The following is a 22,386-nucleotide window of genomic DNA, read 5'->3' as shown; positions in this document are numbered from 1 at the left end:
TAATTACTGGAGACATAAAGAATTCATAATCACCAACATTGAGCTGGGAATCACTTTAAGAGGCTAGTCTGACGAGATGACGTTATTTCATGAAGCTGTTTACCGTGCTTTGTGTTCAGGCTTTGGAGTACAATAAAGGCTTGTTACAGTCTTTCCTAAATATAAAATGACTTCCTGCCATTTTATTTGCAAAAGCTTGTATTCCTACTGAATTGCAACGCCTTGCCCTTTGCATGAAATTCCATCTGCCATTTTTCAGGCTGGTTGGGATTCTGCTGCAAGTTTTGATAGTCTTCCTCACTGTCCGCTACACCTCCTATCATGGTGTCATCCACCAGTTTCAGTTAATCAATGTAACACTCGCTTCGCCAAGTGGCTTAATATAGCAGGTGATAACCCCCGGCCCGTCAAACGTAAGATATCTCATTTGGGTGGATGCTGCGTGATGTGTCCCCTGTTACAAATCAGTACCCCGAAATAACAAACAGTACACAATATGTGATTAAACAATTGAGCTTTATAACTCTTACTTTGACTATATGGTTAGTAGAGAAACAAAATATAAAAGAAAAAGGGCCCAAATCTTATTAAACAGTCTGTGCACAAAGTTGGAGCTCACTCAGTAGTCCTTCTCCCACCATCGGACTCCTCCAAGCGTCACTGACCTTCGAACCCCTGCTCCGAGTTCACCCCGTCAAGCAGTTTACCAAATCTCTCCATTTGCGCCTTCTCACTTCATATATATCTACTCCCCTTCCCCTCCCCTTCCCCCTCCCCCTTCCCCCCTTCTCCTTCCCCCCACCCGCTCCCGCAAAATCAACTGCTGCCAGAATAACAAGACAGGGCAACAAATTCCTAATTGGCTAACCTGCTCCACAGTCTTGTTATCTCCAGCCATAACCCAAACATTGTTGCTACAGAGAAACCATTACTTCAGCAGTGAACATTACAGAGAAGCCATTACATTAGTAGTGAATCCTTACAGTGCGTTACACACATTATCATCAAGATCATTGATAAAAATGACAACGATGGAACAGCAGCAATCCCTGTGGCACACCACTGGTCACAGCCTCCTGTCAGAAAGGAACCATCTGCTACCACTCTCTGGCTTCTCCCAACAAAGTCAATGTCTAATCCAATTTACTACCTCATCTTGAATGACAAGTGAGTAAATCTTCTTGACCAACCTCCTGTGTGAAACCTTGTCAAATGCCTTATAAAATCCTTGTAGACAACATTTACTACCTTGCCTTCATCAACTTTCCTAGTAACTTCCTCGAAAAAGATTGATTAGACATGATTTACCATGCACAAGCCATGCTGACTACCCTAATCAGACCCTGTCTGTGCAAACATTCTTTTATCCAGTCCTTTAGAATACCTTTCATAACATTCCCACTACTCATTCCAGATGCACTAACCTATAACTTCCTGGTTTATTTTTAGAGCCTTTCATAAACAGTGGAACCACGTTAGCTGTCCTCCAATCCACCGGTACCTCACCTGTCGCACGGGCCCCAGCAATTTCTGTACTTGCCTCCCACAGGGTCCAAAGGAACACCTTGTCAGGCCCTGGAGATTTATCCACCCTAATTTGCAAACATGTCTTCCTCTGAAATCTTTATAGGGTCCATGACTTCACTGCTGCTTTGCCTCACTTCTATGTCCGTCTCCTGAGTACAATGATTCTTTTTTGGCTCCACACATAGATTACCATTCTGATCTTCCATGGGACCACATTTGTCTCTTGCCATCTTACAGCAGGTTAAATAAAGATCAGTGTTCCAACCTTATCAAAGTACATCTGTATATGTCACCATATGCAGCCCTGGGATTCCTTTTCTTGTGGGCATATTCAATAAATCTATAGAATAATAATCATAACCAAATTAATTAAAGACTGTCTGACTAGTGTGTTCGACTAGAGTGCAGAAGACAGAGTTCAAAAGACAGTAGATGCAAAAAGAAGAAATAATAATAATAATAGATAAAAATGCAATAAATATCAAGAACATGAAATGAAGAGTTCTTGAAAGTGAGTCCATTTGTTGTGGGAATATTTTAATGCTGGCATGGGTGAAGTTATCCCCTTTGGTTCAAGACCCTGATAATTGAAGGGTAATAACTGTTCCTGCACCTGATGGTGTGAGTCCTGAGGCTCCTGTACCTTCTTTCTGATGGCAACAGCAAGAAGAGAACATATCCTGGATGGTGGGGGTCTCTGATGATGGATGCTGCTTTCCTGCAACAGTTTTTCACATAGATGTACGTAAAGGTAGGAGGCCTTTAGAGTGATGAACTGGGCATTATCCACTACTTTTCCATTCAAGGGAGTTGGTGTTTCCATACCAGGCTGTGATCCAGCCAGTCAATATACTGTCTACGACACATCAACAGAAGTTTGTCAGAAATTTAGATGTCATGGCAGATCTTCACAAACTCCTAAGGAAGTAGAGGTACTGCATGCTTTATTTGTAATTGCACTTGTGAGCTGGGCGCAGGATAGCTCCTCTAAAATAATAATACCTAGGAATTTAAAGTTGCTAAATCGCTCCAGCTCTGATCCTCCAATGAGGACTGGCTGATGGACCTCAGGTCATATAGTCCAAGCCTGTGCAACCTCTCCCAATAGCTTAGTCCCCAAGTGCTGGCAACATCCTGTAAATCTTTTTAGCACACTTTCCAATTTAATAGTATAATTCTTCTAACTGTGAGCAAAGCTGAACACAGTATTCCAAGTCGGCCTCACCGGTGTCTGTAACACACTCTGTGCTGTGAATGATGAAGGCTAGCATGACGAAAGCCACCTTTGCCATTTGCCTACCCAGGACTACACTTTCACAGAGCCATATATTTGTGTTCCTAGGTCCCTCTGTTCTGTAGTGCTCCTGAGGACCCTGCAATTTTTGTAGAAATCTTACCTTGTCTTGACTTTCCAAAATGCAACACTTCACACATCTGAATTAAACTCTATTTGCCACTCATTGTCCCACTTACCCAGCTGATTCAGAACCCGCTGTAAGTTTTGAAAACCACCTTCACTGTCAGTAATGCCATCTTTCCTGGAGTCATGAAAACACAGAATTGTTACAGCACAGAAGAAAATCAGTCAACCCATTTCAATAGATATTGGCTCATGGTAAAGCAATCCTGTTTGCATTATTCCCCAAGTTACTAATCAGTTTTTAGATTTATTAGATAGAAGTTTTCAGTGATTGAAGTGAAATGAATTAGAGGGATCGTTTGAGGTATTTGAGGGAATTAATAGTGGAAGATCTGGGAGCAAGTTGAAGGATCTCCTGAGAAGGTGATGGATCTGCCATAGGCTCTTATTTTACTTGAGCAATTAGTGATCATCTAACCTCATTGACTGAGAGTGTCTAGGCATTGTTGTCTTGAATATCACACCAGTAGTACCTTGATTCAGAAACATCCATCGAGTCCCTTCAACAACAAGATGATTGTGCTGGCAGCTGTTATTTAAATATAAAGCTGAAGTTTCAGATGCAGGGAATCTGAGGTAAAAAGAGAAAAGGCTGATCAGGCAGCATCTGTGAGAAAGAAGCAGGGTTAATGCTACATCAGAATGTCCTCACCTCTCTCTGTCTCCACAGACCCGGCCAACATTTGTTTCAATGGAATGAACTGTAGTATGGTGACACAGAGAAAACTCGCTGCCATGTTGTGTTGCTAACACACAACATAAATAACTCATAGATTGAGCGGAACATTCAGTAGTGTCAGAATGATGCTTGTGACTGAAGCCCAAGTGACTGTTTTCCTTATCTACCAGGATCACCACCACAGCTGCTTGTATGATGGATCTACGAAGGTACCCCCTGGATCAACAGAACTGCACTCTGGAAATAGAAAGCTGTAAGTATAGAAAGATTTCCAGCATCGTCCCAGCCACCTGAATAACAATTGAAACCATTGAGCAAATGACAAAAAGCTTGTTCAAAACTGTAGATTGATATACAGAGACAAAGAATTGAAAGCAACTTCCAAAATTTAACATTCCAACGAAAAGTCATTGGCTTGAAACGTTAGTCATCAGTCTGTCATGGAGTTAGTTATGCACAGAAACAGGCCTTTTGGCCCATCATTTCCATACCTATCCTTTTCTCTGACACCCAAATAATGGAAAAATAGGATTTTATTATCTATCCTATTTATCTCCCTCATAGTTATAACTACTTCTATCAGATCACCCTTCAGCCTCCTCCACACCAGGGAAACAAGCCCAGCCTATTCAGTCTTTGCTTATGACTGAAATGTTCCAATTTCTCTTTACCGTGGTGACCACTATTACAAGCAAATTCGGTTTCTTTTGTGTGAGGTGCTGAATGTTTCCAATATTTTCTATTTTTACTCTGGAGCTTAGGGCGTTGACAGTTAATGGAGGAAGGAACATATTTAGTGATAGTTAAGAGGTTGGGAACGGAGAGAGCTGAAATGTCATGTAGTATGGTAGTAAATGTAGTGTGGTAGTTGATGACACACAGTATTCTATATGTTGAATGACAAAGCCATGGAAAAACTATGAAACAAGGACAAGAATTTTAAAATCAAGGCATTGCTTAGTTAAATAGGGTAAAGGAGAAGCTCTAAGTAACACACACAAAATATTGGTGGAACTCAGCAGGTCAGGCAGCATCTATGGAGAGAAGAAACTGTTTGGAACACTTGCTTTCATCAATCAGAATATTGAGCATAGGAGTCAGGACATCATGTTACTGCTGTACAAAATGTTTGTTGTTTATATTTGGAGTACTACATGCAGTTTTGGTCTCCCTGATATAGCAAGGATGACATTAAACTCAGTGACCACTATATTATGTACGCCTGTACACCTGCTTGCTAATGCAAGTACCTAATCATCCAATCATGTGGCAACAACTCAATGTATGAAAGCATGCAGACATGGTCAAGAGGTTCAGTTGTTCAACCCAACATTAGAATGGTGCCTTCTGTACTTAATAAAGTGGACAGAATGTATATTGGATAGGGGACAAAGAAGATTTATGAGGATATTAGCAGGACTGGAGTGTTTGGTTAGGCTGGGACTGGAGCATAGGAGGAGGATGTGTGATCTTTAATAAATGTATTGAATCATGAGGGACTGGGTAAAAGTGAATACCTAACATCTTTGTTTCTCAGAGCAGAGGAGATCAAAAACTAGAGGAACAGGTTCAAGTTGAAAGGGGAAAAGTCTAAAAAGGATCTGTAGGGCAGATATTTTGACTCAAAGGCAGTGGGTACATGGAACAAGCTGCCAAGGGGTATGGCAGAGGTGAGTACAAGTGTGACAGTTAAAAGGCATTTGGTCATTTACACGGATAGGAATAATATCAATATGGACCAAACACAGGTAAGTGTGACTAGCTCAGTTAGGCAAGCTGATCGGTGTAGACAAGTAGGGCTGAAGCATGTATTTCCTTGTGTTTCCGGGCTCTGCTCTCTCTGAGTCAGTGAGCCCCTGGATAATGAGTGAACTGGGCTAAGGACACAACTAGATTACTTTAGGCTTAAAGGGAGAGATGTATAACCTTGGAATAGACAATGTAGAGATAAAATGAGCATGGCAATGGGGTTCAACTGAAGCAAATGATGCTACAGAGTTGGCATTATGTAGCCGTAGAGGTGAGCTGAAGACAGGCAGAAAACCAGAACTTCTTACCAACCCCCCTTACTATCTCTGAGAAAGTGGTTCTCTTCCTGACTTCTCATCTTGGAAATATTCTTTTCCGTAGATGCTGCCGGAGTTCCTCCAGTATTTCGTGTGTTTTGCTCTTGAAACTCCCTGATTTCCTTGGCTGCATAGGTCTAGGGAGGGCACTCTGCGGTCCCGGCAAATTTGTGAGACTGAGACTGCTCTCCTGCCCCAAACTCCGGTTTGTGTGGAAGCTGTGTAATTTGCTACCTTGTTACAAATTAGTTCCATGAAATAATAGACAGTACACTGCATATGATTAAAGGAATTATATTCATGAAACGTAACCAAAGAGTTAGTGAAGAAAAACAAAAAAAGGGCCCATTCTAATTAAACAGTCCAATGTATACAAGTTGGAGCTCATCTTCAACTTTCCCGTCACTCAAGCGCTGTGGTCAACATGAAAGCACACACCACCTTCCGAACATTGCTCGCAATCCATCTGCAACAAACGGGTCTCCCACCGGATTGTGTGCTATGACTGGTTCCCTCAGCGTCTCCTCTGGAACAAAAGCCCAAGACCAACCTTAGTGTCCCTCACCAGAGAAACCTCCCCTCAGTTCTCCCATCCTAACTGGATGGCACACATTCCTCCTCATCCCTCATCTTCAACAATAACTCGAACAGGCTGAAAACAGAACAGACTGCTCTTCCAGAATTGTTAAATCAAATACCTACAGCAGAACAGGAAAAATAAGAGACATTACACTCTTCTTGACTTATTGCATTCCATCTGGTGAAGGTGCTCCACAGTGCACTTGAGGAATGTAGGTTAGCGTTTGCTGTACACATAGACTTTACTAAAGTTTTCAACAAGATCCTTTATGGTAGGCTGATCCAGAGGATTAAGGCACATGACATCCATGAAGACTTACTAGATTAGATTCAAAATTGACTTTACCATAGAGGGTGAAGGGCAGGAACAGAGGGGTGTTCTGATTAGAGGAATGCAACCAGTGGTGTTCCACAAGGGTCAGTGCTGAAACCTATGTTGTATGTGATAGATATCAATGATTTCAATGAAAAATGTGGGTAGGTGGGCTGATTATTAAGGTTACAGATGTTTGCAATTTTTAAAATTATGAGAGGTACACATAGAGTCTATATCCCAGGGTAAAAATGTCAAATACTAGAGAACAACATACACAACACACAGCATTTTGTGTGTGTTGTTGTTTGAATTTCCAGCATCTGCAGATTTCCTCGTGTTTGCTCTTTAAATACTGGAGAAAACAGCTTTAAGATGAGGGGCAGAAAGCTTAAAGAGGATTTGTGAGGTAATTTCTTTCACACAGAGAGTTCCAGGAGTGGAGCTGGAAGCAGACATGACAGTGTCATTTAAGAAGCATTTAGACAGACAGGTGAATAGACAGAAAATAGACAAGTATAGATCGTGTGCAGGCAGATAGGTTTAGCTTAACTTGGCATCCCTGCATAAATGCAGAGAAATTCCAATAGCTTCTGCCAAGATTTGGTCTCTTAGTCAATTTAATAAAAATGTTGAGAAATATAGTTGATATAACAATGGACAGCCATTCTAATTACTGTAATCCCTGTTGAATACTGAAGAGCTATTTCTCTGTAAATCTATTCACATTGGTTAGATTAGAAATGTCTGCAAATCAAAATGGGTTTCAATACAGTGACTGATCATTACCCTATCAGCATAGGGCTCATACTTGAAAGAGGTCATATCTTATTTTCATTAAATTGTTTTTGATGAGTATCCAAGCATATTAAATATTCAATACTCACTTTATAGAAGCCACTTCCAAAGTAATAATAATCAGCCAACAATAATATTTGACTAATAGGCCAAGTCTCGGCAGAAACTATTGTATGTCCTCCGGCATTTATCCAGAAAAGGCAAGTTCAGGAGTTAATCACAAGTGCATTGTCGTAGTCTAGGTTCCAAAAGGTAAGCCTGTCAGAACACCTAGTGGTACAGAGAAATCTTGACAGCTTTGACAGACTGCGAGTCTGGGGCATATTTGATCCATTACAGCTCTGTATTCGCTCGCCTATTGAGCTGGTTATGTTATGCAAAGCCCTGCCACCAACTTAGTGGAACATTTAAAACGTCTTTGGTGCTGTCTGCGTGGAGCTTTCAGATTCTCCTTGTGACTGTCTAGGTTTCCCCTCAGATACACTGATTTTGGCCCGCGTGCCAAAGACATGCAGATGAATTGACTGCTGTAAATTGCCGCTCGTGTACAGGTGAGTGGTAGGGAATATAAAGTTAGTGTAGGATTAGTGTAAATGAGTACCTGCTGATCAGTACAGACTTTGTGGGCCTAATAGCCTGTTTCCATGCTATATTTCCCTGTCATTCATTCGGGTCCAGATGTCTTTAGTCTGTATTTAATCTTTTATCACATTATAGATCAGTCATTCCTATAGGTAGAGCCAGGTTAGTGTTCACAGGTAGAGCCAGGTTACTGTTCACAGGTAGAGCCAGGTTACTGTTCACAGGTAGAGCCAGGTTAGTGTTCACAGGTAGAGTCAGGTTAGTGTTCATAGGTAGAGCCAGGTTAGTGTTCACAGGTAGAGCCAGGTTACTGTTCATAGGTAGAGCCAGGTTACTGTTCACAGGTAGAGCCAGGTTAGTGTTCACAGGTAGAGCCAGGTTAGTGTTCACAGGTAGAGCCAGGTTACTGTTCACAGGTAGAGCCAGGTTAGTGTACACAGGTAGAGCCAGGTTAGTGTTCACAGGTAGAGCCAGATTAGTGTTCACAGGTAGAGTCAGGTTAGTGTTCACAGGTAGAGCCAGATTAGTGTTCACAGGTAGAGCCAGGTTAGTGTTCACAGGTAGAACCAGATTAGTGTTCACAGGTAGAGCCAGGTTACTGTTCACAGGTAGAGCCAGATTAGTGTTCACAGGTAGAGCCAGGTTAGTGTTCACAGGTAGAGCCAGGTTAGTGTTCACAGGTAGAGCCAGATTAGTGTTCACAGGTAGAGCCAGGTTAGTGTTCACAGGTAGAGTCAGGTTAGTGTTCACAGGTAGAGCCAGGTTACTGTTCACAGGTAGAGTCAGGTTACTGTTCACAGGTAGAGCCAGGTTAGTGTTCACAGGTAGAGCCAGATTAGTGTTCACAGGTAGAGCCAGGTTAGTGTTCACAGGTAGAGCCAGGTTACTGTTCACAGGTAGAGCCAGATTAGTGTTCACAGGTAGAGCCAGGTTACTGTTCACAGGTAGAGCCAGGTTAGTGTTCACAGGTAGAGCCAGGTTAGTGTTCACAGGTAGAGTCAGGTTACTGTTCACAGGTAGAGCCAGGTTAGTGTTCACAGGTAGAGCCAGGTTACTGTTCACAGGTAGAGCCAGGTTAGTGTTCACAGGTAGAGCCAGATTAGTGTTCACAGGTAGAGCCAGGTTACTGTTCACAGGTAGAGCCAGGTTAGTGTTCACAGGTAGAGCCAGGTTAGTGTTCACAGGTAGAGCCAGGTTAGTGTTCAGAGGTAGAGTCAGGTTACTGTTCACAGGTAGAGCCAGGTTAGTGTTCACAGGTAGAGCCAGGTTACTGTTCACAGGTAGAGCCAGGTTACTGTTCACAGGTAGAGCCAGGTTACTGTTCACAGGTAGAGCCAGATTAGTGTTCACAGGTAGAGTCAGGTTAGTGTTCACAGGTAGAGCCAGGTTTGTGTTCACAGGTAGAGCCAGGTTAGTGTTCACAGGTAGAGTCAGGTTAGTGTTCACAGGTAGAGCCAGGTTAGTGTTCACAGGTAGAGTCAGGTTAGTGTTCACAGGTAGAGTCAGGTTAGTGTTCACAGGTAGAGCCAGGTTAGTGTTCACAGGTAGAGTCAGGTTAGTGTTCACAGGTAGAGCCAGGTTACTGTTCACAGGTAGAGCCAGGTTACTGTTCACAGGTAGAGCCAGTTTAGTGTTCACAGGTAGAGCCAGGTTAGTGTTCACAGGTAGAGTCAGGTTAGTGTTCACAGGTAGAGCCAGGTTACTGTTCACAGGTAGAGCCAGGTTAGCGTTCACAGGTAGAGCCAGGTTAGTGTTCACAGGTAGAGTCAGGTTAGTGTTCACAGGTAGAGCCAGGTTAGTGTTCACAGGTAGAGTCAGGTTAGTGTTCACAGGTAGAGCCAGGTTAGTGTTCACAGGTAGAGCCAGGTTACTGTTCACAGGTAGAGCCAGGTTAGTGTTCACAGGTAGAGCCAGGTTAGTGTTCACAGGTAGAGTCAGGTTACTGTTCACAGGTAGAGCCAGGTTAGTGTTCACAGGTAGAGCCAGGTTAGTGTTCACAGGTAGAGTCAGGTTAGTGTTCATAGGTAGAGCCAGGTTAGTGTTCACAGGTAGAATCAGGTTAGTGTTCACAGGTAGAGCCAGGTTAGTGTTCACAGGTAGAGTCAGGTTACTGTTCACAGGTAGAGCCAGGTTAGTGTTCACAGGTAGAGTCAGGTTAGTGTTCACAGGTAGAGCCAGGTTACTGTTCACAGGTAGAGCCAGGTTACTGTTCACAGGTAGAGCCAGGTTAGTGTTCACAGGTAGAGCCAGGTTAGTGTTCACAGGTAGAGTCAGGTTAGTGTTCACAGGTAGAGCCAGGTTAGTGTTCACAGGTAGAGCCAGGTTAGTGTTCACAGGTAGAATCAGGTTAGTGTTCACAGGTAGAGCCAGGTTAGTGTTCACAGGTAGAGCCAGGTTAGTGTTCACAGGTAGAGTCAGGTTAGTGTTCACAGGTAGATCCAGGTTAGTGTTCACAGGTAGAGCCAGGTTAGTGTTCACAGGTAGAGTCAGGTTAGTGTTCACAGGTAGAGTCAGGTTAGTGTTCACAGGTAGAGCCAGGTTAGTGTTCACAGGTAGAGTCAGGTTAGTGTTCACAGGTAGAGCCAGGTTAGTGTTCACAGGTAGAGTCAGGTTAGTGTTCACAGGTAGAGCCAGGTTAGTGTTCACAGGTAGAGTCAGGTTAGTGTTCACAGGTAGAGCCAGGTTAGTGTTCACAGGTAGAGCCAGGTTAGTGTTCACAGGTAGAGCCAGGTTAGTGTTCACAGGTAGAGTCAGGTTAGTGTTCACAGGTAGAGCCAGGTTAGTGTTCACAGGTAGAGTCAGGTTAGTGTTCACAGGTAGAGCCAGGTTAGTGTTCACAGGTAGAGCCAGGTTAGTGTTCACAGGTAGAGTCAGGTTAGTGTTCACAGGTAGAGCCAGGTTAGTGTTCACAGGTAGAGCCAGGTTAGTGTTCACAGGTAGAATCAGGTTAGTGTTCACAGGTAGAGCCAGGTTAGTGTTCACAGGTAGAGCCAGGTTAGTGTTCACAGGTAGAGTCAGGTTAGTGTTCACAGGTAGAGCCAGGTTAGTGTTCACAGGTAGAGTCAGGTTAGTGTTCACAGGTAGAGCCAGGTTAGTGTTCACAGGTAGAGCCAGGTTAGTGTTCACAGGTAGAGTCAGGTTAGTGTTCACAGGTAGAGCCAGGTTACTGTTCACAGGTAGAGTCAGGTTAGTGTTCACAGGTAGAGCCAGGTTAGTGTTCACAGGTAGAGCCAGGTTAGTGTTCACAGGTAGAGTCAGGTTAGTGTTCACAGGTAGAGCCAGGTTACTGTTCACAGGTAGAGCCAGGTTAGTGTTCACAGGTAGAGCCAGGTTAGTGTTCACAGGTAGAGTCAGGTTAGTGTTCACAGGTAGAGCCAGGTTAGTGTTCACAGGTAGAGCCAGGTTACTGTTCACAGGTAGAGCCAGGTTAGTGTTCACAGGTAGAGCCAGGTTAGTGTTCATAGGTAGAGTCAGGTTAGTGTTCACAGGTAGAGCCAGGTTAGTGTTCACAGGTAGAGTCAGGTTAGTGTTCACAGGTAGAGCCAGGTTAGTGTTCACAGGTAGAGCCAGGTTAGTGTTCACAGGTAGAGTCAGGTTAGTGTTCACAGGTAGAGCCAGGTTAGTGTTCACAGGTAGAGTCAGGTTAGTTTTCACAGGTAGAGTCAGGTTAGTGTTCACAGGTAGAGCCAGGTTAGTGTTCACAGGTAGAGTCAGGTTAGTGTTCACAGGTAGAGCCAGGTTAGTGTTCACAGGTAGAGTCAGGTTAGTGTTCACAGGTAGAGCCAGGTTAGTGTTCACAGGTAGAGTCAGGTTAGTGTTCACAGGTAGAGCCAGGTTAGTGTTCACAGGTAGAGTCAGGTTAGTGTTCATAGGTAGAGCCAGGTTAGTGTTCTTAAGGGTGTGCAGGAACAGGATGGGGTCTTCATCACTAGAAACATCAAGCAACAACAGTGGATGTCCAGGATTTTGGTTCAGAACCCTGATGATCATGAGAGACACCCCAGCTCTAGCACTTCATCAGCCTGTCTTACATCCCGATCTGAATCTGGCAGTAAGTGCCTCACTAATTCATCTGTTTCAGCAGCTGGCCCGTGTATTCGTAGCCTATGAGATCCATATGTGATGTAGGTTCTCCCTGCCAATCTGACCCTTGTGAATGGATGCTCTAGGACCCCAGTAAATGTCCAACTACCTGTTCTAGCCTTGTTTGATTTGAAAATGTCAGAGATCTTTAAAAGTTAACTCTGCTTGAATTCAGATTCAGTTTTATAGGGAATTGGTGAGATCCCATCGGGAGTATAGTGGACAGTATTATTCTCCTCATTTAAGAAAAGATGTTAATACTTTGAAAGGAGCTGAGAGATCTTTCACTAGACGGGGCAACACTATAGTGTAGAGGTTAATGCTGCTGCCTCACAGCAGCAAGGAGGCTGCTTTGATGCTGACATTGGTGCTGTCTCTAAGGTTACATGTTACGTCTCTGAAAGCTTGGATTTTTACCAGGTGCCTCCCACAATCTAAAGAGGTTCTGATGGATTGATCGGATATACAATGTTTTATGTTAAAGGAAAAATGCCTTGATTAGCAGATTATAAATAGGTGGGAGATGAATGGAAGGAAAGAGGGGAGTAATACAACCAATAGGATTGTTCGATGGGAGCTGGCAAGGACCAATGGATGTCACAGCCTCCCTCTGCTCTGTTAAATCTGGAATGGGCAGACAGGATTTAACAGACTGGAATGCAAAAGAATGGTTGGGGTCGGTCCTGAATGGTCTTGGGAAGGTGAGTTTGGAAAGGACCTTTCCACTGATGGGAGAATCTAGAACAGGCATGGGCAAACTACGTCCCGCGGGCCATATGCGGCCCGTTAAGCTTTTTAATCCGGCCCGCAGAACTTGATGAAATTATATTAATAAACCTTGTTAACGTTTTTTCCCCGCAACTCTGGCGTTTTCCCAATAGATGACGCACTCTATATACATTTGTGGCGACCCATTTCCTGGCACATCCAAACCAGCTCACAATTAGCCAGCGTTCCGGCTAAGGGAGATAGCCCGCGGGGATTTACGAGCACAGAGCTTTGGAGACTCTGCACCACAGGGGGCAGTTTGAGGGAGGCTTAAAAGTGAGGCTGGGGATTTCGAATAAAGTTTTTTTTCTTCGACTGCAGTTACCAACTCCGTGTCGTAATTTTAGCGCTGCATGTAGCACACCGCTACACATTGACCTTTGTTGAGGTGCAGCGTATTACTCCACATTTGCGCTTTACTCTTTGTTCGGCTCGACTTATTTGTGTGAACAGGCGTTCAGCGTCATGAACATCAACAAAGCCAGCCACAGATCCAAGTTAACTGACCAACACCTCAGATCCATCCTGAGAATCGCCACAACAAAACTAAATCCAGACTTTGATGCGCTGGCTAAAAAGGGAGACCAACAACACTGTTCCCACTGAAATTAAAAATAAGTTTCTTCGTTGTGTTATGTAAAAAATGCATTTGAAAATATTTTTTTCAATAAGCCTTACATGTTACATGTCATGTCTGTTAAGTGATGGACATGAGTAGTGCGCAGGTGCATGTACGTTCTCAAAATAAAAAATGCGCTCCAGATCAAATAACGCGCTCCGCATACTGGCGCGCTGTCACTGTTCTGTCTTTGTGCTGGTCGTTGTTGAGTTTTGGCACGGGACAATTGAATAAGAAGGAGCAGGACAAGTAGACCTGCATCTCCTACCGTTTTTGATATAAAGACAGTCAGGAGGAGAGTGATGATGATAATATCTTGAAGGATAACAGAATTTTCAGTGCTTTAAAATAATAACTGTTACTATTAAAAAAAGCTGTATTTTATTCATTTAATTTTCAGTGTTTTAAAAGTCATTTCAATAAATAGCTAAATACCATGGGACTTCAAATTCAGATATTTTGTTGTAATGCATTTGTTCATTTTCAATTGAAATTAAAGCACACGTTTTCTACATATCCCATGATATTTTATTTTCTCTTATGAGGTGTATTACCAAAACACTCCGTCCATCTGCTCCTGGTCCGGCCCCCCTGTCAAATTTTAGAACCCTTTGTGGCCCACAAGTCAAAAAGTTTGCCCATCCCTGATATAGAACTAGAGGTCACTATTTCAAATTAAGATGGAGTTGGAGCAATTATTAAAAAATGATCAAAGCAGTGTATTTGGAAGCTGTTGTTTCCTCACAGGGCAGTTGAAGCAGAGGCTCTCAATATTAAAGAGAAAGATCAAGCCTTGATAATGGGTGAAAGGTTACTGGGGGTAGTTGGGAATGAAGATTAAAGATTATTAAATCACAGATCTGGTTTGAAAAGCTGTAACCTAATTCTAGTCACAAATAATACGTTCAGCATCATTTCACACTGTAAATTCAATGGGTCAAATGACCTAATTCTGCTTCTATGTCCTAATTTTCACTGATGTGATACTTGAATTATACAGCATGAACAAAGGCCCTTTGACCCAACTCAAGCATGCCCTCAAGGTGCTCATCAAAGTCATTTTCATTTGCCTGCATTTGACCTTTATCCCTCTCAACCTTTCATATCCATGTACTTGTTCAAATGTCGTTAAATGTTGGTATTGTCTAATTGTGTGATTGATGTGGTTTAGAATCCAGTGAACTGTGAGTGGAAAGGGCCTGTCACAAATGAAGAATAGATATCACTGATTCTTCTCTTCTTCTCCTTATAGATGGCTATACGACAGACGACATTGTGTTTTACTGGAAAGGCGGGGATGCAGCAGTAACTGGTGTGGATAATCTGGAACTGCCTCAGTTCACTATCATTGAGCTGCGGCTAGTGTCGAAGGAAGTGGCTTTTGCAACAGGTGAGCTGAGCTGAGCTGTTGAGTTTTGGGTGATGAGACCATTCTGTCTGAAGACACTAATCTTACTACCACTTTGAAATTCCAAGCTCTGAGCTCTGAGCTTGTGGTTAATCTGTGCCCAATTTCACCCAGGCAACAGGGAAAGGGTATAACGGCAAAACTCTCATCACTGAAGTTCAGCTACACTTTGAACATCCAGCACTAAGAATGACTTACTTTTGTTTTAATAGCATCTTTCTTGTTAAAGTTGTTTATAATTTAGGCTAATTTTGCTTTGCTTGAGAATGCTGCTTAAAAGATGCCACGTGCCTGTGAGGCTGCTGCAAGTGTGTCTCTCATGCAGCTGTGCAGACACGCGTAGGGCAATAAACTCAGCTTCTCATTCTTTTAGAGCAGAGAGGATCAGACAGTGCAACCTTGCGCGCCCATGCAAGGCTCAGGTGGTGACAGCATGTGATCTGGCATTTCTGGCTCTCCTTAAGTACTTGGACCTCTACAGGAATCACAAGTGCCACCATTCCCTAAGTGTACAATCTGTTTGAAATTATGTGGGAAAAGAACATTCTCATTGTCGACGCCAAGTGTCTGTGTGAAGTTTGTAGACCTTCGCTCTCTGTCTTCTATGTTTCAGTCACTGTTCCACGGGGCTGACCAGCTCCACTCTGCACCGCTAGTCAAGCAATCCTGCGGACAGTGGGAGTCTTCCAGAACAGTCTTTATCACTTCATTGTCCCGGAGGCTCAATGACTTCATTTCAATCTATAAAACCATGGCTTGGCATGTGCTCTCAGCAGTATTGAGCCAGGGGTCTACCCTGATTCATTGAACAATGTGTGTGCGCCCTTTACTCTGGTGGAGTTGTTGGGTCTCCATCACGACATGCTTTTTACACTGATCTTTTTGGTGATTGCTCATCGTACGGCATGTCTTGGGCATCTGAAACCCCTCTGCAGGTTTTTTTTTATGAGGTTGTGTTGCTAGCTCAACACTCAACCCAGACATGGATGGAGAGCGTGCAAGGGAGCCAGCCGGATTCGAGCTCGGGACCTCTCGCCCCGAAGTCCAGCACTGATCCCACTACGCACCAGCTGACAATTTCATTGAAGAATATGGAAACCAGAACCCCCTAACACCTGTACTGGGACTGCTTACAGTGAGGTGCGTAACACCTGTAGCAGGCAAAAAGGAAGAGCTATACGATTCTATAACCTACCAACCAGCTCAGAACTCGCTAGCACTTTATTTGTGGAGGAGTTTTGAACCTTGTGAGCATTCACACCCTGATGGAAGCAGAGTTCCTGTATGCTGCATCAATGGAGTCATGAGAGAAAGAGAGAGAGAGAGAGATACAACACAGAAACAGGACCTTGGGACCACCAAGACCACACTGACTATCAAACACTCATCCTACAGTAATCTCATTTTATTCTCCCCACATTCTCATCAGCTATCCCAACTACAAACCCATGGTGTAGTCCTGGTGAAAACCCACTCAGTCACTGGGAGAGCATGCAAACTCCACACAGAGAGCACCTGTGGTCAGGATAGAACTGGGTCTCTGGAGCTGTGACAGTCATGGATAATGGAGGACCATTAAATATTCAATAGGGGGGAGGCTGTAAGAACATTCTTGCCCTCTGTGGTAGTCAGGGGTAACAGTTGAATTCCAAAGACAAGATTGGGTATTTACAACTACCCTCTGCCAGAAGTGTCAAGTAGATGATCTGTCTCCATCATGGGCGCCACAGTAGCGAGCAGTTAGCACAATCAGGGTGCTCTGGAGTTTGGAGTTCAATTCCTGCGCTGTTTTGTAAGGAGTCTCTCTACATCCTCCCTGTGGAATGTGTGTGTTTTCCCCGGCTGCTCTAATTTCACAGTAAAAGATGTAAGTTAATTGGTCATTGTAAATTTTCCCATGATAAGATTAGGGTTGATCAGAGTTGTGGGGTTGCTGGGGCTTGAAGAGTCAGAAGGGCCTATTCTGTAGTGTATTGCTAAATAAATAAATAGGCTAAATAGTAATTGTTAAATAAATAAATAAACCAGAGTTATTGAGGGTTGCTGGGTGGTGTAGCTTGAGGGTCTGGAAGGGCCTATTCCACTCTGCATTTAAAAATTAGAACTCGCAGCTTCCTCCGATGGTGAGATCAAGGAATTCAGACAGTGCTGACTATAGTCAAGTCTCTGAGACCAGAGTTCCAGCTATTACACTGAGATGCATTTTAGAACCAGCTGCACCTTTAGTCAAGCGTCTACCCAACAATATCGAAACTGGCTAGGTACCATGGTTCACCGAAAGGGCTTGTACAACCTCATCGATTACCACCCTATCACTCTGCTCTCAATCATCAGAAAAGTGATGCAAGGTCATCAGGTAACACTTACTCACCAATTACACTGGACAAAGTATTCTTCCTGAATACTTTTGGGTGTATCTTATGGATTTTAGGCTGCAGGAGAATTTCCCTGTCATGCACCATTTTTTTTGAAATAGCCTATATTTGTTATTTTGATTCATAATTCAAGTCAGAATAACTGATGCCAAGATTAAGAAAGGCATCTTTGATGGTCCATGAGTCAAACAGATCATTCATGACAGGCAAATCGAAGAACTTCTAGTGGGGCTGGAGAAAATCACATCGAAGGCTTTCAAGGATGTTGTTGAAAACTTCCTTGGCAACTGCAGAGCACCAAGCTGCGTGCAGTTGGTTGACAACATGCTTCAAGCATACAAAACCATGAAGTGCAACATGTCAGTAAAGATTCGTCTTCTAACAGTGACGAGCACGATGAAAGGTTTCACCAGGACATTACAGTCATGGAGAAATGATTTCAGGGCAACTGGAATCCATCAATGTTGCCTGATTATCGTTGGACACTTAAGGGAGAAGCCTCAGACACTTACAAATGAAAATCATCAGCAAAACATTTTAGCTTAGTTGAACTATTGCAAAGTGTCAGCACTATTATGTAATTAAATGCATTATATTCAATAAAAGTTAATTTCTTGTTTCTCCAAATTCCTATGTGATACAAATCGTCTGAAATTATATTTGTGTTCAGCTTCAAGCTGAACACAAGTCTATCATAAGCAAAACAAAAATCTGTGTAAACAACACTTTCAAAAAAAAAATGATGTACAGTGTAACTTGCTCAGCAATACCTAGTTTAGGTTTCACCAGATATACTTGAATCCATTCTTCATCACACCTTTGGTCCTAACGTGGATCAAACAGCTAAACTGCAGAGGTAAGGATAGCAGCCCATGACATTAGTCATCAGGAAAACACTTACAAATCTATGGGACTGGACAATGCACAAATGTACAAAAGCAAATACAGAAAAAATATTTGATTATCATGGAGTCATAAGGTTGCACAGCACAGAATTTGGCCCTTCAGCCCATCATAACCATGCTGTACATTTCTGTATCTACAGCAATCCCAATTCTCCACATTAAGTCTGTGTCCTTCAATGCCTTGTAAGAGGTCAATGGCCCCAGGGCAGAACACTGAACCACCTTCAGTTGCTTATTCAGTGGCTTTCCTTCCATTAGAGTGTGGGTGTTGACATTGCTTGAGGTTCACAACTTCTCAACAAGTGAAGCAGCACATATCTTCATGTGGTAGGACCTAGACACATGCAGGTCCGGCTAGGTAAACCTACCATCAACCAGTTGCGCTACAAAGGTCTAGCCCACCTACCTTTGACCTTCAGTGGCCTTCTCCGTGTGAAACCAGGGACCTTACAGGGTCGGCGTTAACTCAGTTGAAATAGCCATGTATATAGTGTGGCTGAAGAGCAGGTCAGAGTCTGGGTGTCATACAGCCTTGCCTCCTGAGAGCCTAAAGCCTTTTCACCATCTACAAGACATAACCTCCACTTGCCTGGATGAGTACAGATGCCACACGCAAGCAGCTCAATGATTGTCACCTCACCAACTATCTGAAACAGTCATTCTCTCTCTCCCCAGTGGCTGAGAAATAGAAAGCAAAAGGACATGGTTGGTAATCCCTGCTTTGATATCATACAGTTTTCACAGTTAACCTTTGGCTGCAGGACACATTGCCCCAAGTTTTCAGGAAGATCGCCTCAGTCTTAACAAAGTATGAGGTCAGATACTGAGTATTCTTAACACAGCCAACTCCAGTTGATGTAGCCCATATAATTGAAGTGTTTCTTTGTGTTCAGCTGGGAAAAAGTGCTGTACCCGAAATCCAGAGGTGGAATCTCACCACCACGATCTTCCAGCCTCTTCTGCCTCCCCAACTGTCTGTTGTTGTTCTGTCTGTCTTTCATTTATGAACTGTGTGTGTGTCTGACTGTTTTTGTGTTTGACCTAGCCATTGCTCTCCCTGTCCTGAGACCACACCATGGAGCTGTGTCTGCCCTATGCTGTCCCTGGTATGCTTCTATCAGCTCTAATCAGTATCTAAGCCACATTACTCAAGGTGCCGGAGTGTAACAGGACCAGATCTGATGCTGTTTCTCTGTGTATAGTAGCATGCTCATGTTGTGCTTTCCCTTCCAGGATCCTACCCTCGGTTATCACTCAGTTTTCGGATCAAGAGAAACATTGGATACTTCATTCTGCAGACGTACATGCCATCGATCCTCATCACCATCCTCTCCTGGGTCTCCTTCTGGATTAATTATGACGCCTCTGCTGCACGAGTAGCCCTGGGTAAGTGCCCTGAAGCAGAATAAGCCAATTAAAATTCTGCCAACCTCATCTCAAGCAGACTCATTGAAGTTGGAAGTCTTTCCTGGTTGCATCCAGTAATATGCAGGTGGATTGGGAAAATCAGGTTGGTGCTGGATCCCAAGAAGGGAATTTGTAGAATGCCCACAAGATGGCTTTTTAGAGCAGCTTGTGGTAGAGCCCACTAGGGAAGCAGCTGTTCTGGATTGGGTTTTGTGCAAGGAACCGGAATTGATTAGAGAGCCTAAGGTAAAAGCACCCTTAGGGGAAGTGATCATAATATGACAAATTCACCCTAAAACTTGAGAAGGAGAAGATGAAGTCAGAAGTATCAGCAGAGTAAAGGGATTACAGAGGCATGAGAGGGGACCTGGCCGAAGTTGATTGGAAGGGGACACCAGCAGGGATGACGACAGAGCAGAAATGGCTGGAGTCTCTAGGAGCAAATCGGAAGGTACCGGATAAATACATCTCAAAGAAAAAGGCGTATTCTGAAGGTAGGATGATATAATGGTGGCTGACAAGAGAAGTCAAAGCCAACATAAAAGCCAAAGAGAGGGCATATAATGGAGCTAAAATTAATGGGAATTAGAGGATTGGAAAGCTTTTTAAAAACCAACAGAAGGCAACTAAAAAATCATAAAGAAGGAAAAGGTGTAATACAAAGGTAAGCGAGCCAATAATATAAAAGAGGATACCAAAAGTTTTGTTAGATACACGAAGTGTAAAAGACAGGTGAGAGTAGATATCAGACTGCTGGAAAATGATACTAGAGAGGTAGTAATGGGGGTCAAAGAAATGGTTGGCAAACTGAATAAGTATTTTGCATCATTTCTCCCAATGGAAGACACTAGCAGTGTGCCAGAAGATCGAGAGTGTCGGGGGCAGAAGTACATGAAGTTGCTATTACCAGGGAGAAGGTGCTTGATGAGCTGAAAGGTCTGAAGGTAGATAAGTCACCTGGACCAGATGGTCTACACCCAGTCTTCGGAAAGAGCCGGCTGAAAAGATCATTGAGGCATTAGTAATGATATTACAAATATTACTGGATTCTGGAATGGTTCTGGAAGACTGGAAAACTGCAAATGTCACTCCACTCCTCAAGAAGGGAGACGAGCAGAAGAAAGGAAATTATCGGCCAGTTAGTCTGACCTCAGTGGTTGGAGTCAATTGCTAAGGATGTGGTTTTGGGATACTTGGAGGCACATGGTAAAATAGGCCACAGTCAACATGGCTTCCTTCAGGGAAAATCTGGCCTGATAAATACCTTGGAATTCTTTGAAGAAATAATAAACAGGATAGACAAAGGAGAATTGGTGGATGTTGTGTACTTGGATTTTCAGAAGACTTTTAACAAGGTGCCACACATGAGGCTGCTTAACAAGTTAAGAGCCCATGACATTACAGGGGAGACTGTAGCATGGATAGAGTGCTGGCTGATTGGCAGGAGGTAAAACATGGGAATAAATGGTGTCATTTCTGGTTGGCTGCCAGTGACTAGCAGTCTTCCTCTGGGGGGCTATGTTAGGACCCTTTCTTTTTACGTTATGTGTCAATGATATGGATGATGGAATTGATACCTTTGTGACAAAGGTTGCCAATGATATGCAGATCAGTGGAGGGGCAGGTAGTATTGAAGAAGCAGAGAGGCTACAGATGGACTTAAACAGATTATGAGAATGAGCAAAGAAGTGGCAGATGGAATACAGTGTCGGGAAGTGTATGGTCATGCACTTTGGTAGAAGAAATAAAAATGTAGACTACTTTCTAACTGGAGAGAAAATTTGAAAAAAAAAGTCTGAGGAGAAAAGGGACTAGGGAGGCCTCGTGCAGGATTCCCTAAAGGTTAATTTGCAAGTTGAGTCAGTAGTGAGAAAGGCAAATGTAATGTTAGCATTTATTTCAAGTGGATTAAAATATAAAAACAAGCATGAAATATTAAGGCTTTATAAGGCTTTATAACTCATTGAGGCCTCATTGGAGTTTCGGGCTTCTTATTTAAGAAATTATGTGCTGATCTTGGAGTAGGTTCAAAGGAAGTTCACAAAAATGATTCCAGGCTTGAAACACTTATCGTAGGAGGAGTGTTTGATGGCTCTGGGCCTGTACTCAGAGGAACTCAGAAGAATGAAGGGGTATCTCATTGAAACCTACCGAATCTTGAAAGGCCTCGACAGAGTAGATTTGGACAGGATATTTCCTGTGCTGGGGGAGGACACAGCCTCAGAATAGATGGACAGCCATTTAGAATGGCAATAAGAAGGAATTTCTTTAGCCAGAGAGTAGAGAGTCTGTGGAATTCATTACCATAGGTGGCTGCGGAGGTCATTAGGAATATTTAAGTCAGAGGTTGATAGGTTCTTGTTTAGTCAAGGCATGAAGGAATATGGGAGAAGTTAGGAGATTGGGGCGGAGAGAGAAATGGATCAGCCATGATGAAATAGCAGAGCAGATTCGATGGGCCAAATGGCCTAATTCTGCTCCTATATCTTATGGTCTAGTGGTCTTCCTGCCCATGCTTCACAGCCTGGACATGTCCCATAAAGTTCACTGTGAACTTTAATTTATAATCCTGTCCACGTAGAGTTTGCACGTTCTCCCTTTGATGGCGTGAGTTTCGCCGGGTGCTTTGGTTTCTTTCCACATCCCAAAGACGTGGGTTTGGTGAGTTTCGTAGCTGCTGTAAATTGCCCCCTGGGGTGTGGGCGAATGGAAGAATTCACATATAATTGATGAGAATATGGAATGAAAGAAAACAAGGTTAGTGTAAATATTGGTATGGACTGGATGGGCCAAAAGGCCGGTTTCTGTGCCATATGATACGTAATTCAGCATTTGAAAGGTCACCACTGGAACTCCA

At 43.3% G+C, this 22,386-nt stretch overlaps 1 protein-coding gene across 1 annotated transcript in view; it reads left to right on the top strand.

The window, feature by feature from the left end:
• Window positions 1-22,386, top strand: part of LOC132397764 (gamma-aminobutyric acid receptor subunit beta-4-like) — a 166,254-nt gene that overhangs the window by 120,942 nt on the left and 22,926 nt on the right. Inside the window, exons 5-7 of the mRNA XM_059976530.1 lie at window positions 3,797-3,879; window positions 14,687-14,824; window positions 19,356-19,508. Coding sequence (XP_059832513.1) covers window positions 3,797-3,879; window positions 14,687-14,824; window positions 19,356-19,508 — 374 coding nt within the window. The remainder of the gene's footprint in view (window positions 1-3,796; window positions 3,880-14,686; window positions 14,825-19,355; window positions 19,509-22,386) is intronic.

This window comes from Hypanus sabinus, chromosome 8 (assembly GCF_030144855.1).
Source record: "Hypanus sabinus isolate sHypSab1 chromosome 8, sHypSab1.hap1, whole genome shotgun sequence".
Taxonomy (NCBI): domain Eukaryota; kingdom Metazoa; phylum Chordata; class Chondrichthyes; order Myliobatiformes; family Dasyatidae; genus Hypanus; species Hypanus sabinus.
Note: the sequence above shows the minus strand (reverse complement) of the source record. Positions and strands in the feature narration are given on the sequence as shown.